General features: G+C 38.3%; 2 protein-coding genes across 2 annotated transcripts in view; both read left to right on the forward strand.

The window, feature by feature from the left end:
* The window catches only part of LOC146464336 (uncharacterized), a 114,099-nt gene that overhangs the window by 61,016 nt on the left and 35,480 nt on the right, over window positions 1-17,603 (forward strand). The gene's annotated exons all lie outside the window — the stretch shown is intronic.
* Window positions 1,351-10,719, forward strand: LOC146464337 (platelet-derived growth factor receptor alpha-like). Its single transcript, XM_085129853.1, has 9 exons — window positions 1,351-1,657; window positions 1,852-2,057; window positions 3,280-3,464; window positions 4,748-5,206; window positions 6,279-6,743; window positions 7,036-7,247; window positions 7,760-7,800; window positions 8,857-8,953; window positions 9,852-10,719. Exons 1-9 carry the CDS (start codon window positions 1,536-1,538, stop codon window positions 10,036-10,038), a joined length of 1,974 nt encoding a protein of 657 aa, XP_084985979.1. The 5' UTR covers window positions 1,351-1,535; the 3' UTR covers window positions 10,039-10,719.

Raw genomic sequence — 17,603 nt, forward strand, 5'->3', positions numbered from 1 at the left:
TTTCTTTTTAAACATTATGTGCAGATACTCCATTATCCCCTACAATAACAAACAGCGAAACTGAAACAGTGGACTGTGATGTAAACGTTACTTGGATCAAACCTGTTGATAACGGATGTCCGCTAACCATGTACTCGCTGTACTATCGAGAGATACAGTCACATGAAACACGAGCATCGTGGCAGGAAGTACGAATCAGTGACAATTTGAAGACTCATTATGTTCTTCCATTAAGATGTGATACGCAGTACGTGATCGAAATGTCCGCCTGGAATGAGTTGGGTCAGAGCAACAGATCAAGAAGGTGGAATATAAAAACAAACTCAGGCAAGTTTCCAAGAATTAAGTATTTGGATCCTTTTGTCTGTTTTGTTAGAGTCGAGGGCATGGAGGATGCGCTTTATAGTAACTTCATCCTGGAACTGAAATCCGCATGCAAGATGGCGCTACTCCAGATCTTCTGCCATCTTCTGTCATGTGTACGAGCGCCTTGCATACCCTGAGATACTTCCGGATGTGAATTTAACGGGTGGAGATAGCTGGATAAGTTCAATAGTAGGGTTTTTAAAAACGTTTTTGTCTAACATACTAAGACTTTTGTCGTTGTTGGAGGTCTTTCAAGGAAATAATAACAAAAAATACACCATTTCCGATATATTAAAATTCTAGCTTGGCTGCGAGGCTTGGGGGAACAGAACAACAAAAGTTACATTGAAATTCAGAGATGAACAATTTTAATTTTTTTTGTTTTATTCCCCCAAGCCTCGTAGCCAAGTCGAATTTTAATATATCGGAAATGGTCCATTTGATGGATCAGACGAACGTAATAGGTTACGTTCCAAACCAATAGGCCAATTTCAGCTCGGCATGCAGTATCACGCTGTAACTGTTTTACATGGGGATGCAAAAATGGGACAATTTATTTTAGATAGGGCAGGCAGATGAAAGATTATCATTTGAAAAAACGTCAAGTTCCAGCTACACTTCTCCACCCAAGCCTCGGCCAGTACCTTCCAGGAACACAGTCTCTGCACGCGAGTTAAAAACAGTAAAACAAGGATATTTTTACAATTACTGTTATTTGATAATATCACGTGCAGCTGAATTTTACGCCTCCTTTCTGAAAGTTGAACAGCCCCAACAAAAGGTTTTGAGCAAAAATGAGAGATCTTCGGCCGACTATTAAAAATTCCTGAACAGCAATATTTACAAGTACCAAGAAATAGGCAATGGTAGATCCCCTCCCCACCCTCACCCCATTCCCCCTAAATGGATAAAATATCCTATTTATATTTGATAACAATCATTGAATAATTCGCATACCATTAAATGTACCAAAGGGTTGTGACAGGGAATTACGTCAATAGAGATGTTAGTTTGGTAAACGTGTGTTCGCATGAGGTGGAAATGTGACTGGCGTCATTTCTTATGTCAGTTTAGATTGAACAGGGCAATTAATTGACGTCCCTCAGTAACAGGAATTATTCTCTTGACAATCATTTTCAGACCCGAGCTCTCGGACATCTTCAGCCTTGATGATAGGTTTAATACCGGGGATGGTTGTTCTTATTGTGATCACTTTCATCTTAGGGACAGCCTGGATTCGTAAAAAAGTTACCAAAAAAAAGCAGTTGGCCCGCAACTCCGAAACCAGAAGGTATTTTAAAATTCTTATATCTTTGAAAAGATTTATAGCTATCTTGCACATAACTATATATTATTGAATGGATATTTCCCAAGTTAAAAAATAATATTTAGACTCATTAATTAAGGCCCAAAATGTCTGTGTCCGGTAGCCGGACAAACTTTAACCAAAGAAAGCTACCCATTTTGTTGCTCTTGATTTTACAGATCGAAGTCAACCATTATACCCCTTCTAAGATGGGAAGTTCTACCGGAACAAGTCGATTTCAATGAGGAGATTGGTCGTGGCGCATTTGGTAAAGTGCTCAAAGGTGTATTTAGGGAATCACCTGGAGTTGAGGTGTTTTACAAGTCCAGAACTCAGACTGTCGACTTTAAAGAAGGCCGGACAGTAGCTATTAAAGTGTTAGAAGGTAAATGATTCAATATGTATTAACCTTTTACTTACAGGATCCAGGGTTTAAATACTGAGAACAAACAACACCACTTGGGAAAATGTACGGTGCATTTTGTTTCAATGAATATTTTCTTCGTTGGAGCGACATGCCACGCCGGAAGTTGGGGACCGTTCATTATTTATCGGAGGGGGAGATGGTGGTGAAATGGGGTGACTGAAAATTCTTGCCAGTGTAAAAATTGGGGTCCCGCAGTATTTGCTGAGTTATTGAAAGGGGTCATTGAAATTTTAAAGAGTGACAATGTCTCGAACAAAGAGGAAAAATATACATACAGTGTACGTAACCCCAGTATTTTGGTGAACTATGATTTATAGCGAAACTGTATTTATTTCCTACTTCAATTTCTTGAATAAAAGATATTTTATTTAAAATGCTATTGAGATCCCAAAATAAACGTATTCCAGTAATACAACAGTAAGTGAGCAAAGCTGTTGGAACTCTGGTTCTTCATCTCATGACTAAGTACAGGTTACAACCACTACACACAGTCTCGGACAATGTTTTCTTTTAAAATAAAGCCGTACTAATTATAAACAACACATGAGCCTCGGGTGGCCCACACAGCATGCGAAGAGCTTAACTCGGTTTCTGTAGGATGAAGCATCTGAGAGAAGTGCTGGATGGGATGCTAGTCCATCGCAAGGTTATCCCAAGCAATTTGTTACCATTCACGGCTCCTGAGCGGAAATAAACAATATTGAGCAAAGGGTCATGTGTAAGCAAATAATGCCATGGCAGGAACCAGACCTCGAGGAAAACCACTACACCCCTGAAAAACGGCGAGCATCAATACTATACTCTTACAATTACACAGTTCATAGAAACTGTCTAGTGTTGGTGGGGGGGGGGGGGGGGGGGGGGGGTGGGGAGAGATCAGTATTGCACTAACCATCGCTTTGCTTCAAAATTAATTTTCTTATTTAGTTATCATGGTATATGTTCGGAGGTCGGGATTCTGTAGTTAAATTTTGATTTATTTTCTTAATTTCGCAAGAAACTGTAGCAAATTTTCCTACAAAGTTCTGCTTAGAGGATCCTTCACTCCAGTATAAGTGTTAACTTATGAATTATGTAGTTCATCATATGCGGTGCTAGAACCAACACAAAGTCACTGTTAAAAGACAATTAAACATCGCATTTTAAACACCATTTTAGTTCCAAATTATTTAATTTTCAGACCCTACAGATAAGGAAGCAAGGGACCATCTTCTGGAGGAAATCGAGTTAATGAAATCGATTGGTTCTCATCGCAATGTTGTGAGCATGTTGGGTTGCTGGGCTAACTCAGAACCCATCTTTCTGCTACTTGAATATCTTGCATATGGAGATCTACTGCACTGGCTTAGAAGAAAGAGGCAACAGGTGACATAAATAACTCAATATACCGTGGTAAAGGGGTCATTTTCGTTGTTTCCAGAGGGTCAACCTTTCAAATTCATTTTACAACAATCAGCAAGAACGGTTTCATTGATGGGGACTATTAAAAAGTTGTTTCGAGAACGTGTTTTATTTGGCCCGCCGGCTGATAATATACCGTTGAAAAATTCGGCTAAACCTCCTAAAGAGTAATGTATCTGTACATGTTTTACGGAAGTGCGTGGACAGAGATTTGTTAAATGGTATCTGGGACCAAACAAACTACTCCGTACGGAATATGGAGATATAGAGTCCGTAAGAATAGGTTGGGCTGAACTTGAATCTATTAGCGACATTGAACTTGCCTTGGAAAGGTGTTCGAGTAATTGAAAAATCCTTATTATTTTCTTCTCAAACTCATTAATAATTCATCAAGCCAAAAAAAAGCAAATCACTACCGTGAAGGAGGTTTAGAAATGTGATCTTAATTATCATAAAATGTTGTAAACTTTTGCTTGGAATTTCTCCAAGAATTATCAATAGTTTGAGAAGCTATATCAAACACTGGAAAGAGTGTTTCCTCCTATTTCCAAACACCTCGAAGTTGGTTAAAAAAACTCTCCTGCGCCTCGTTTTTCCAACCTACTTCTCGGTGTTTGGAAATCGGAGGAAACGCTCTTCCTCGTGTTTGATCTATTACTTCTCAAACTCATTAATAATTTAAAAGCCAAAGACAAAGGGAAATTATGCACCGTGACGTGTTTGGATATCTGATGAAAAACTCCTCGTTTTTGCATCCTTAATTTATCCTTCAAAATCAGTTGCCTGTATACTTCTCGGTGGTATTGTTCATTTGAAGATCATAACAGTTCTGTTGACGAAGCAGTGTACACACTTCCTTGATAGACGAGAATTAATATACGCCATTCGGTGGTTTTAGTCTCGTGTTCTTGATTAGAGATTGAGCAGAGGGCTGAGGAGAAAGGCCAATGTGGTGGCTTATAAACCAGCTCAAATGCGTCACTACTCTACCTCTTATTCAAACGCCAAATGATGACCAACAAACATGGATAATTAATTCAGCGTGCGCACGCCTCTATTGCTTGCTTTGGCGAGTTGGGCCATGCACTAGCTTAAGTCCACCTTTCTGATCCCTTTGCAATTCTTGCAACTTTTCAAAATGGTCTTTAAGTTGTTTGAGAAAGGTTATGAGTCACGGCTTGGCATTTTCCCATGTACTGGCTAATCGATTTGATCAGCTTTTGATCCTTGTAATTTTGCCCCTTTAGAAAACCTATCGAAAGTTTTACGATAACGAGGGATATACACATGATGCTGAAGAAATGCAACATGGCACTGAAGATGAATCAAGATTAATGCCATTGGCTGAAAAGACAGTAGAAAGTGAGGAAACGTTGTGCCGTCAAGAAACATTCTTTGCAAATGGGGACGCGGAAGACGTCAAAGGACACTTAGATGCAATTGAAGTTGAAATTTTCAGTGCAGATGTTAATTCCAATGTACGTTTGGATGAAAACGAGAGAGAAAGCAAGCACACAGCTTTTCGTGGAAAGCCAGCAAGGGATCAAGCTGTAAAAATAGATTCCCAGGAGTTGACTTGCTCTTTCTATCTCGTTAGTCCAGAAAACGCAGAGGATGGAAACAAAAGCAAGGGAGACAATTCTCATGACGGCGAGGTCTTACCGAAGGAGTTTACCTGTTTCGAACAGCAAATGGCACTGGGAATGGTAAGTGGCCTTTTTTTGTTTTTGTTTTTGTTTTGTTTTTTGAGTTACCACCACTTCACTTCTACACTAACTATTAGTAGCAATACGTAAGTTTATTTTGTCCTTAAAACACCCTTAAAACATTGTAAGGAAAGATCAATTGCACGTTTGGACTAATTATGTTAAGTTGTTTTTATGTGGGCATTATTTTTGGGCATGTTCTGTCCGACTTCTTACTGGAACAGCTGGTCTTCATAAGACAATGAGGTCGAGGAATTAGACTTGGCTATTTATAAGGGAAAAATCGGTTGCGAGTGGCAGATTTCTACCCTTACTTTTCCAGGATGAAGCTCTCTCGTCATAAGGCCATAAGTCAGCGGTTGCTCCGGTCTCTCGGTTTTGTTTATCCTCACGAATTCAGAAAATTAAATTTCTTTGCCTAAGAGCTGAACTCACAACAACCCCGTTTACTTCTGGAATTGTTCATTCCAGGGCCCGGTTGTTCGAAAGCCGATTAACGTTTATCCACGATTAAAAGTTAACCCACGTTTTCAGCTCGCTCGTTAAAAATGTTTTTAAAATCTAATTTTAGGCCAATGGTAAAGAAAAGTCAAAGTCAAAACTGAGGGAAAGAAATCTTTTTGAAAAATCTTTATTGTTCAGTAATTAAACTCGAATCGAAATTCTCGTTAATCCAGGGTTAGCTTAATAGGGCTTTTAGCAACAGGGCCCAGGATAATGATGGCAGAGTGGTGCGGCCCCTTTTTGATAGACAGAAAAGCAAATATATAACTTTTTAAATTCAATTATGAAGAAGCCAATGAAGGTTTGTCTTTATAAATTAGCTCAAAACACGTGACAACTCAAGCCATTTTACGAATCTTATATAGTTTGCATAAATAAATTCATCCAGGGTTTAAGGCTTGTGCCGTATGTTCTAGATCGACCATGTATTACAAACGGTTTAGAATGGTGGACTGAGTGCTTCCAAACATTCTAAAACTAGGCTGTAAACTTTTGTATCTTTTTCACGTAGCGTCCAATTTTCTCTTTTCAGTTTTTTTTTCTGTTTTCTTTGATTTTTATGCCTCAGAAAAGCTATCAAGAGTGTTACGACAAAGATCGATTTACACTCGACGCTGACAAAACGCAACAAGGCGCTGAAAGTGTTTCAAGAGTGATGCTACTGGCTAAAAACCCTGCGGAAAGCAAGGAATTTGTAAGCTGTAAGGAAACTACGGCTTCAAGGATTGCTGACGGCGGAAAGGAAGACTGCAATATCACTCAATTGCAAATTTGCAGTACAGGTGATAACTCCAAACAATTTTTGAATGAATTCACAAGCGAAACCGTTGACGCAGGTGGCTGTGGGGAGCTACACGTGGATCATGCTGCAAAGGATTCCGAAGGCTTGGCTTGCTCTTCTCACTCTTTACATGAAAATGTTACTCCAGAAAGAGGAGTGGATGGAAACGACAGCAATGGAGATCAGCTGCACAATGACGATTTCTCTCCAAAGGATCTTCTTTGTTTTGCTTGGCAAATAGCTCGGGGAATGGTAAATGATGTTAGTTTGTTTTTTTAGAGTGTCACTTGGACGCCGGTTAATAATACACATACGTTGTGCGGGTAACAAGTCACCTTAAATACTGTCATGTTACTATTTATTAGAATGAGGTTAAGGGAAAGAGGAGATTTTTAATTTTGATATATTGGTGTTCATTATTTATCTCAATACGAATTTTGAACGTATCCATTGTCAATCACGATTTCTTTATAAATGTCGTAAAAATTCATTGACACATCGATCTAGTATGGATTGATTAATTGATTTTCTATTCCTACCACAGAGCTTCTTGTCAAGTAAAGGATTCATTCACCGCGATCTAGCGGCACGAAACATTCTTCTTGGAGAGGGCAAAGTGGTCAAAATTTCTGACTTTGGACTGATGCGCCACATTCAGGGAGAAATCTACAAAGTCAATAAAGGGACGAAACTCCTCGTGAAATGGATGGCACCTGAGTCACTTTTTAACAGTGAATACACTACGAAAAGCGACGTGTAAGTGTTGTGACATGTATCTTAATTAGGCATGCAGTAATTGCTACCCAGTATCAAGCATTAAAAATTTCATATATCTGGCACTCTAAGAAACGTTTGTGCACGTTAGTACTTTTGCGTCTACCTCCACGAGTGAGCAAGATAAAGCTAAGGCTGGGGTGTGATTGGCTGGTTAATTCGGCAGTCCATGAACAATACATTATTATCTATTTTTTTTTTCGGGAAAGACGCTCACCAACTTTGAAAGGATATAACTTTTTTTTTTCATATCTGTCCAATTAAACATGTCTTTTTTTGTTTTTGTTTTGAAGTAGCCTTTGCGAAGGAGAGAAATGCAATAATACCCTCGGAGTTATAGAGTTATAGAGAGGGGTAGGCTCTATCCGTCTAACATAGATCACAAAAACATGGCCTGTCTAGATAGCGTTAATTATAGAATTCTAGAAGGAAGTGCGGATGAAGATTTCATCATGAACAAACTCTTTCTTCATGGACATTTATCCTATTTTCAGATGGTCTTTTGGAGTTCTGCTGTGGGAGATTGCTACAATGGGTAAGAGAACAAACAAAGTATTTTAGGACTATGCAGTGAATAATTGATTGCTATTAATTGCCTGACTGCTTCATTTACCGACTGGGTGACAGATGGACGGAAGGACTGACCGAGTGATTGACTGACAGGTCTGACTCACTCTCTTACTGGCTCGTTAGCTCACCTGATAAATGATTGACCATGACTTCAGATCAGTGACCAGTTGACGGTAATTAGGGGTTAGGAGGTGACTGGTGTGGCCAATCCAGGTCCTGAAGACTTGCCCACACGTGGGCCATGTGGGCAAGTGCTGCATTTGAATTGGTGGCAGATGAAATACTTAGCTACGCAGACAGTCATGATTCTATTTGCTTCTTTGACGCTATCAATCAGGTGTACAGACACCAGTCTTTCGGCTCATCTCTCTCCTCAGCTCCGAATGACTGACTGGCTGAATGAATCATTCACTCACTCATTCACTAACTGACTCATGCAAAAAAAAAAAGAAAAGATAATTGACTCAGTTGCTTGCTGAATGATTGACTGAAATACATACCAGCTGGATGGCTGAGTGACTGAGAGAAAGTTTGATTAACAGATTCACTGAGTTTATGACTAACTCCTGGTTATTTTTTTCTCGTTTGCTTGCTTGTCATGGATTGGTCGATTGATTGAGTGAAAGGCGACGATTGGCTGATACCTGTCTGCTTGATCGACCGACCAATTGATTGACTGCATGGCTAAAGACTGAGGAAAGGAGCAAAAAGAAGTGGAAGTCAGTAGCCAAAGTGTGCAAATTATTTTAGACAATGGCCTTATTGTCACTAAGTATGCTACTTCTCCTTTTCTAAATGAAGTAAAGTGCTGCAACTACAGCTGGTGCTACCAGTGTTTTCATTTTCAGGTAAATTAATTCGAAATGATTGTTAGGCCTTAACCACGCTCCAAATAGGTACCAAAAGTCTTTTTAGGCTAACATCAATTCAGACAGCTTCAGTGGAGGTTGCAATGTACCAGCGTTTTTATATGTACCAATCAAGTATAGCATATCATTAAAAACATGATTTTATTTTCCAGGAGGAAATCCGTATCCTGGATTAGACAACAAAGAGTTGTACAATCTTCTCAAGACTGGTTATCGCATGGAGAAACCAGACTCGTGCTCTAACGAGTTGTAAGTTGTTGTTGTTTTCGTTTTATATGAGATAGCTCTAATGAATGTGAAACCTAGTTTGTTGGCGATGTAAAAGAATACTCAAATGTCTATCCACAGGTGCATAGATAAACCATTTCTTTTTTAATTTAAAAATGACCGAAGCAATCGAGGCACATTTTAAAGAGAGTGCGCCTAAGTTATTTCACCACCACTATCATCATGATCATCCGACTTATACTATTCCGTTGTTGGTGTTAATTAGTCCACCAATAGCCTGAAAGACGTCAGTGTCCATTTTTCTTATGCCTGCCACTTTTCCAATGGTGTCGCTTTCAGGCTTGCATATCCCGAGGGCCTTTCGACAATCATTCCTAGCCTATTTGATGTACATAACTAAAATAAACCTTCCTAGTCTATTGCTACAAAGAGTATTTCTGAGGTCTGGTCAGGACTTTTCCTAAATCCGGTTTTCCTTACGCAATGGAAGCTTATTATTGAACTGTGACAACATTTAGAGAAGGTTAAGTATGAGCCTCCTTTCCGATCGTTTTTTTACTTTCCATTTCGTATAACATATGAATCAAGATGATTCTATTATCGCTGATTTCGCAAAAGCGGAGCACGAATTCCTTGACAAGCATATTTCTTCATGAGTGCCAAAGTGAGGACTTCTGTTCTTATAATTCCCCGGGATTGATAGCCATGTGAAGGAAATTTGGTTTGCCAAGGTCAAAGAAAAATCTTTAACATCGGCGGCATTTCAGTCTTCATCTAGTCTGATCCCATCCCTTATAATAAACTGTCTCTGCCCGAAATATTTGTTCTCGCCAGTACAGGACTGCAAAATGCACAACACAGCGTTTATTCAAAGATGACATCGCCATTGAACAATTCATAATGCTGCAGTATTTTTTAGATTCCAGCTGGTAATGAAGTGTTGGAATGAGAAGCCCTGTGAGCGGCCGACATTTGATCAGGTGACGACATTGTTGGAGACGATGCTAATGAAGGACACCCCTTACTTTGACCCTGGATTGCTGGATGAGTTAAAGGCCTACTACAATATGATGCCGGAGGAGGAGGTTGTCATGGAAGCGACTTAGAAGAACCGGAAATCCATTAAAACCGTAAAAAGATCCAAACCTTGTGATCGTTTAGACTGAAGTTTATAGGATTAAAAATGTCTTATAACCCGTTAGAAAAAGACGATTATTCCGTTTTTGAGTATATTAGTTATAAAGGGAAGTGGAATTCTTATTTAAAGAACGTTGTCATAGATGAGGCTAATGTTTTAATAGCATATGGCTCTTCTTAGGGCGCTTTCCGTTTGACAGAAGTGGTCGTTAAACGGTTAGTTCGTAAAGGGGATTTACCAATTTGGAGGATAGGTTTTCTCCTAGTTATTTCAATTGCTTCAAAATAGTTTGTACCAGTTTCGGAGTGATTATTTTTCAGGATGTTTCACCACCATTTCTTGAACATGACGCATTCGATTTACAGATTGACCGGTCTGGCCGGCCAGTTCTGACAAATAGAAAGCGCCTTTAGTCTCCAGAAGGAACAACAAGGCATAAATAGAGAAGCTGATTCTGACATAAGGCGTAAGAATTGTGAGACAGCTTTTGTTAATATGTTAATTTAATAGTGTCCAGATCGTGTTTGAAGTTTCAAGAAGGACTAGTGTATTAAAAATTATAATTATATTCCATAAGGTTTGATGTTGTAATTAATACATTACCAGATGATTTAAAAGAAGGCAAAGATCTTAAAGTATATCTAGTATAGATCTTAACTAGTATATGATCTTAGTATATTTAGGGTCATGATTTTCTGTTTCGTCCGCACAATAACCTCACATATAACCTCACAACCTCGTGGCATCGAAAGCTATTTTTGACCCGTCATGAACGGTGAAAACTGAGAAAGAATAAAAACAAATGACAAATAAACTTAAAGAACGAGTAATAAAGAAATACTACAGACGATACTACTTACATTCTGTGCTGGATATCGGACAGAAAAAAATGCTTTGAAAAACAAAATACGCTACGATCTGAGCACGTGCGAAAAGGCAAAACTCATTGTAATCATGTAACCAAGTGTCGATGACCTTATGTAACACGACACGAATTGTCCAACAAAATAAAACGAAGGAAAATGACACGTCCAAGTTTGTTCATTAAATTCTAGGCTAAACATTTTCTTAAACATTGTACTGCGCAGATGAAAATGTACTATTGATATCTGCGCAAAATAATAATAATAATAATAATAATAATAATAATAATCATTATTATTATTATTATTATTATTATTATTATTATCATTAATGTGATTATTACTATTATTGTTATTATTATTATTGTTATTATTATTATTATTATTATTATTATTATTATTATTATTATTATTATTATTATTATTATTATTATCATTATTATTATTATCAAACCAAGGATAAATTCGAGGAGAAACACAGTTATGTTGATAAAATGCAACTTTACTTTATTTATTTATTTACAGGATTTGCGATTACAGTTATTTTAGCTGAACTGAAGTAAAAGTTAAAATGGTTTAGAAACTGATATGACCTTATGCCTTGTGAATGTCTGCTAAATCTAATGTCGAAGGATAGAGTCGGTGAAAGTACCAACGCCCCGGTCAAACGGTCCAGAGGAGAACGTCAGTCTTGTTATAATTGTTTTCGAAGTTATGACCACGCACTCGAATACCCTGAAACTTTTTCGAATTTCTCAAAAGCCTGGCATTGGCGGTTAAAATCTGATTAATATGCTCTATAACTCCCACTGTATAAATTCACTTGAATGGAGGGTGTCCTCCAAAAAACAAACCTGAGTTGACCATGCGTCGTCCAATGGGAAACAACATAGGAAAACCCTACAGAGACTGATGACAAAAAAGTTAAATGGAATTCGCGAGAAAGGCATAGTGGCCGAGTTCTCGCCATTTAATCTTTGTGCGCGTGTATTATAGTTACCAATGGCAAAACTAAAGTAAATCAGTGTGCCGCTTTGTGCTTCGCTCAATTCTACGCCCATCTCTGAAGGTGAAGGTTGTTCGAACCAGGAGCCTTTGGCACTTTCTGGGAGAGGTTCTTTTTAACATTAAGTTTTTACCCCTCTGGTTTGACACTCGAATATAAACAAAAATTTTCAATGATAGTCGGGCGTACCCGTCTGTTGGGGAAAACGTGAGTGGGGCGTTTACCCCTTTTGGAGATTATGACACTTCGGAACGTGGTTAAAAAACGTTTCATTTAAAACAATTTTTTTTTTCGCAATAACTCCCATGGATTTTAATATTTCCTTTTTCTGTTTTCTAAAATTGTTTAATAAATCAATTAATAAATCAACTTTGGTTTCATAAAATAGTTTTTTTTTTTTCATTAAGGTTGCCCTTCGAAAATTTGTAATAGAGGTAATCTTTTCACTCTCTCCGTGTTTAGATTCTTTCCAACAATCGAGATGAGTGATGCAGCTACATGCAGTTCAGTTGAGGGTTAACGAGTTCCATTTGCTCTTACTGGTTTGTGGAAACATTCCACTGTAGTAGTAATTCACAACTGTACGCGTTCCTTCGGAGGGATTTTCCCAGCTGACTGCAAAAGGTCTGCCTACTACTTTCTTGATCTTGTTCACAATCAGAGGGCCACCTACACAAGATTGTGAATACAACAAGTAAAACTGATCGCAATTACTGACAAAAACAGGGGTACAAACTGAAGGGCTCCATAAAAAGTATTTTAAAACCCTGAGAAAATTGAGACTCATTTTTATGGTGCTGTTCTTTGAAGAGAGAAGTTCTGGATACACCATACGTAATCTCCAGCTTGCTCTTACTAAACATTCTATTCCCCACCCGCGAGGAATAGGATTTTCCGCTCCTAACTACTTGTCCTGCACACTAAGGCAATGAAAATGCACCGCCCTAAGGAGCTCTATTTCAAAGATAAAGAGAATATTTATTTCACGTCTTACCGAGTTCTTACCAGTAATGCCTGTCCTCTGTACAAGACAAGACTAAACGGCTTATAGCAAAATTTTGCACCTCAAATCCCGAAAACAACTGACCAGGAACTGATAGTAGGGGGAGGGTGTGGGGAAATGGTGGAAATAGTAGGAAGTAAGGGCTGTCAGCTTGGCTTGTCCGGCCAGCCAAAGTACAAGTGACATGTAAAGAAATTCTCCAATCAGGAGTCCAACGACTGATGGCTTTCCGGTTACTAGATCGGATGCTCTACCACTGAGCTAAAAATACAAAAACATAAAGCGTGAATTTTTTTTAAGAGAAAATGTCTATTTCCTTCGAAAACGGTTAAATTCGAGTAACAGTAAATTCGGACACGCCCCCCGCCAGACGCTCTCCTTCAAGCACCCTATCAACCGTATATATGTATAAGATTTATCCACGATATTTTCATGATCTGGAGTGAAGGTCCAGAGAAACTGAAGGCGTTTGTCGATTATCTTACACTTCACCATCAAGTTCACTTTTCAATATACCATTCCTTGGTGTCATGGTTTCAGCTAGTTAAGGATCTTTATACTAAACCTGTTAACAAGCATCACTAATTTTCTCATTTCCTCTCGTCAACCTCATCAGAGCAAACAATCCATTCCTTAGAGACTTGCACTTCGCCTTCGCCGCATTTTTTCTAACCATGAAAGTTACATACTTCGTAATAATGAGCTTTATAGACCACCTTGCCAATCTCGGTCAAGAAGAAACTTTCTCAATACCCAAAAACATCGGGCCTCTGACCACCTCTTTCGTTATTACATATAACCAGACACTATCGCTCATCATTCACAAACCTTCCTACGTACTGAACTCTTCAGATAGTTGTAGAAATGTTTTTAAAAACCTTCCGTTAGTAGCTTCTAATAATATAAGTAGTATTCTTGTTAGAGCCCAAATTTATTGCCAGAAACTCGTGATCGCAGTAACTCCCGGGCTACTCCAGGTCGTTTTCGGCGCAATAGAAGTAACCACACCACCTGTCTATACATTAATTGAACACGGCCGAAATCAAAATGAGTCTTTTTATTTTACTGGCGAGACTCATAAAATCAAATCTCATTTAACATGTGATACTTGCATTGTTATTTACATGATTCAATGCCGGTTATGTAATCTACAATATATTGGGAAAACCAAACGTCGCCTTAAACACGGTTATAATGACCGTTATAATGAAAGTCATATACTCAACTCTACTACAGAGTAGTTACATCCATACCGCGGTTTCAGATCACTTTCTTGGCAACAACCATTCAGACACTCATATGTCACTTATTCGCATTTAATAACTTAGAAATGAACGTGATTCTTTCAGCAAAGCGCGTGAAGCGCACATAATTCTTAAAGCCAATACCCTTGAGCCTCTAGGCATTAATAAACGTAACGGACTATAATCTAAATGTAAATATATGAAACATATACTAGTTTTGTACTGCAGATGAATAATCAAATAGAAGAAAGATCCTTGCAGTTACTACGCAACTTGAGCAGTTGCGAAAAGAAAGCCTGAAAATAATTCAGGCTTGAACGGGATTCGAACCTATGACCTCTGCGATGCCGGTGCAGTGCTCTACCAACTAAGCTCTATCAAGCCAACTGGGAGCTGGTCATATTGTGAGTTCGTAATATACCCGTGAAGTTGCGTAATAACTGCGAGGCCATGAATCTTCAAGACGTTTTCAGGAATTTATCGGAAAAAACAATTTGATGTGATCAGTTAGTACTATCGATCTATCCTCCAAGCTTCATCCCCATAGCTTCTTTAGTTGCGAAGCTATGGAGGGTAGGTGGATCCGTTTAAAACAACCCTTTCATAAAGTTATTTTAACTTATGCAAGGGCTAGCAGCCTTTGCCAGATTGGATTGGATTGGATGTAACTTTATTTATACATGGTATTTCCATTATCTTTTTAATCCATATTAACTTACTTTCTATCTAGCTACCTAACTAGAATTATAAAAGAATAAAATTTAAAGGATCAAAGGCTGCTTTTCTTGCAGGCCATATTTTAAAACTCATTTAATATTTACTTAAAGCTGTGGCGACTCCTGATTTAGCCTTAAAATCGCTGAAGGAAGTCGCTTGCCGCAATTATTATTAATTATTAACTATTATTAGTATTATTCTAAGGGTAAATTGTTTCACCGCTTAGCTCCAGTGTATGAGAAACTTCTCTTTAGATAGTCAGTGCGGCCGGATTTGTGGAAGAGTTAGCGCGTTTTCAGTATTCCTTAAATTATAAGAATCCCATTATCACGAATCGAAAAACAATACATTACCTACATTATCTAGATTATTGTGGTCTCATCCCATTTAAAGTAGCTATCACCCTTACACAGTGTTAGTGAATGTCGAAAATGTAGGCATGTTTTGCGAAAAACTAAATCGCATTCCGTGTTTCGTCATGTTTTAATTATCAGAGGAAAAAATCCCCCGAAATAGCCCGTTCTCCGCCATAATGAATACCAAAAAGTAGCAGTTGAGAGAATGGGCACTAACAAGCTTGTGACGTCGACCCAGTATCTCAGCAACGGACCATTTGCTCATTTATCCCTATTTTGAACTTAAAATGTGCCGGCTAGATCAGGTGGGTGGAGGGTACAGTTCTGCACGCTATACCTTTCCATAATGATGATCGTCCTCAAGCAAGAAAACGCAGTAGAAAGAAGTGAGTTGATTTCGTAAAACAAAAAGTGGGCTAAATGGGGCCCGACCCGGCGAAAATCGTCAAATTTGCTCCAGACACTTCACAAAGGGCGACTTCATTCAACGATTCAGCTTTGTTGATTAGGTGGGTAACGAGCCAATCATATCAAGACTGAAACGAGATGATATTGGTATAAATGTGGTGCCAACTGCGAGTGCAAAGGCGGTGACAAGAAGTCGAGTTGTAAAGTACGTACGGTATGCGGTCGTTTCTCTACACTCTTAAGTAAGAAAATGTCAGTGTATATCATTTTTAAAGTAAGTTCGGGTGAAAAATTACCTTTAGTTAGCTGTTTCTGCGTTTGACACTGTTAGCATCAGGAGTAAATTGAGTCCAAATACTAGAGTGTTTAAGCTTATATGTACAGCCAAAAAATCCTACAAAAATAATTAAACGTATTTTCATTTATAATCACTCTAGAATCTTAAGAATGCGGAGTGGCGAATGGAGTCTTTTACTTCTGAGACTGCCGTCTGTTAGCCAGCGGATGAATGGTTATCTTTTTCTTTCTCAATTTTCAATGTAAGGTTTTTCATAGAAGAATGGATCATCCTTTAAAATAAAGATTCTTGAATGTGTCTGTGATGATCAGGGGCTAGAGACGATGCGGAACACAATACTGTCAGTCGATTGACATGTTCGAAATACCACTTCCAAAGGTCGGATTTTGTAAACTTGAAATTGAAATATTTGGAAGAATAACACAAGTAAATGACTTCCGAAATGTTGTACGATTTTATTTCTCTTACGATCAGACCAATTTTAGTTGATAAACGATTAAAAATTTAAAAAAAAAATAATAATAAAATATCAAGTAAGTTATGTTTACCCCACGAATAAAGCAATCCAAAGAGCTGCTTTCTCGGTGGTCCGCATGTTCTCGCGAAGTAAAATTTTTGATGCGTGGCTAAAGAAAGAATCAAAAGACAAATAGCAGCGATAAGAAACGCAACATCTTGCGCAAAAACAAATAGCTGGGCCCGGACCCGGCAATTCAATAACTGCAAGATAAAGATCATTTCAGGATTCAAATGCTACCAAAGATAACAAGAGAGGCTTCACCGTTACCGGACTCACAGTAACGAGCAAAACTAAACCTAAAAAAAAAAAAAAGCCTCAAAAGGCGTAAGAACGACCGTCGCCAGACGAAAGATCAATGAACAGGCCATAAACCGATAAACGCAAAACTCATAACCCAGAAATGACCTTTGAAATCAAAACACATTATAACATAGCTAGTAAATTCGTGTAATCAAATCCAATTGCGCGAGCGTGCTTTATATTCCCATTGTGCACGCTGGTGACGTAAGCAAAGAAATGCTTCGAGAAGAAAAATTTCTATGGAGTGACTTCGGCATTTTGCATTCAAATTGCAAAAACGGGGAAAAACTTTAGCAAAAAGTTTAACTACAGATGACAACAAGCGAACCAGCTGATGAAAAAAGATCTGCCTACTTTGTATTTGGGATTGGAGTTTTTAACTCCCAAAAAAACCTAAAGAAAAGAAAAAAAGAACAAGCAAGGCCCGTGTCATCGTGTGTCGCAAAACTATTAATGTTGAGACGCCAATTTCGCTTTCTCAAAGTGAAAACACACCTTATCGAAACGATAAACTGAAAGAAAAACTGCTAAGGAATACTCGACAGTTTCAACAGCGAAAATCCGATAATAAACGGCGAAGAAATTGTGCTTCAAGGACAAATTGTCGTTTTATCCAGGCGACGAGCAAGCGGACATCTCACACAGATCATTATTTAAGCCATGGACTTTCTTGGTAGTGTTCGAGTACCTGCAATTGTGGGAATCCAATTCTCAAGAAATTACAGGTTTGATTATGAATTTGTACTTAAGCTTAAATACTTTTCTTACGACCGAATCTTCGTATTCTTAACAGTCTTTTTTTTTGCGAAATTTTGGAC

This window comes from Pavona decussata, unplaced genomic scaffold (genome assembly GCF_977016875.1).
Source record: "Pavona decussata unplaced genomic scaffold, jaPavDecu1.1 SCAFFOLD_164, whole genome shotgun sequence".
Taxonomy (NCBI): domain Eukaryota; kingdom Metazoa; phylum Cnidaria; class Anthozoa; order Scleractinia; family Agariciidae; genus Pavona; species Pavona decussata.

What these genes read in the sequence shown, in the direction of transcription:
- LOC146464337 (XM_085129853.1), top strand. Translation starts at nt 1,536, where the DNA reads ATGATAGGTTTAATACCGGGGATGGTTGTTCTTATTGTGATCACTTTC. An exon ending in TTAGAAGAAAGAGGCAACAG is followed by an intron (nt 3,465 to 4,747) that starts GTGACATAAATA and finishes TTGCCCCTTTAG; the next exon opens with AAAACCTATCGAAAGTTTTA. An exon ending in GACTCGTGCTCTAACGAGTT is followed by an intron (nt 8,954 to 9,851) that starts GTAAGTTGTTGT and finishes AGTATTTTTTAG; the next exon opens with ATTCCAGCTGGTAATGAAGT.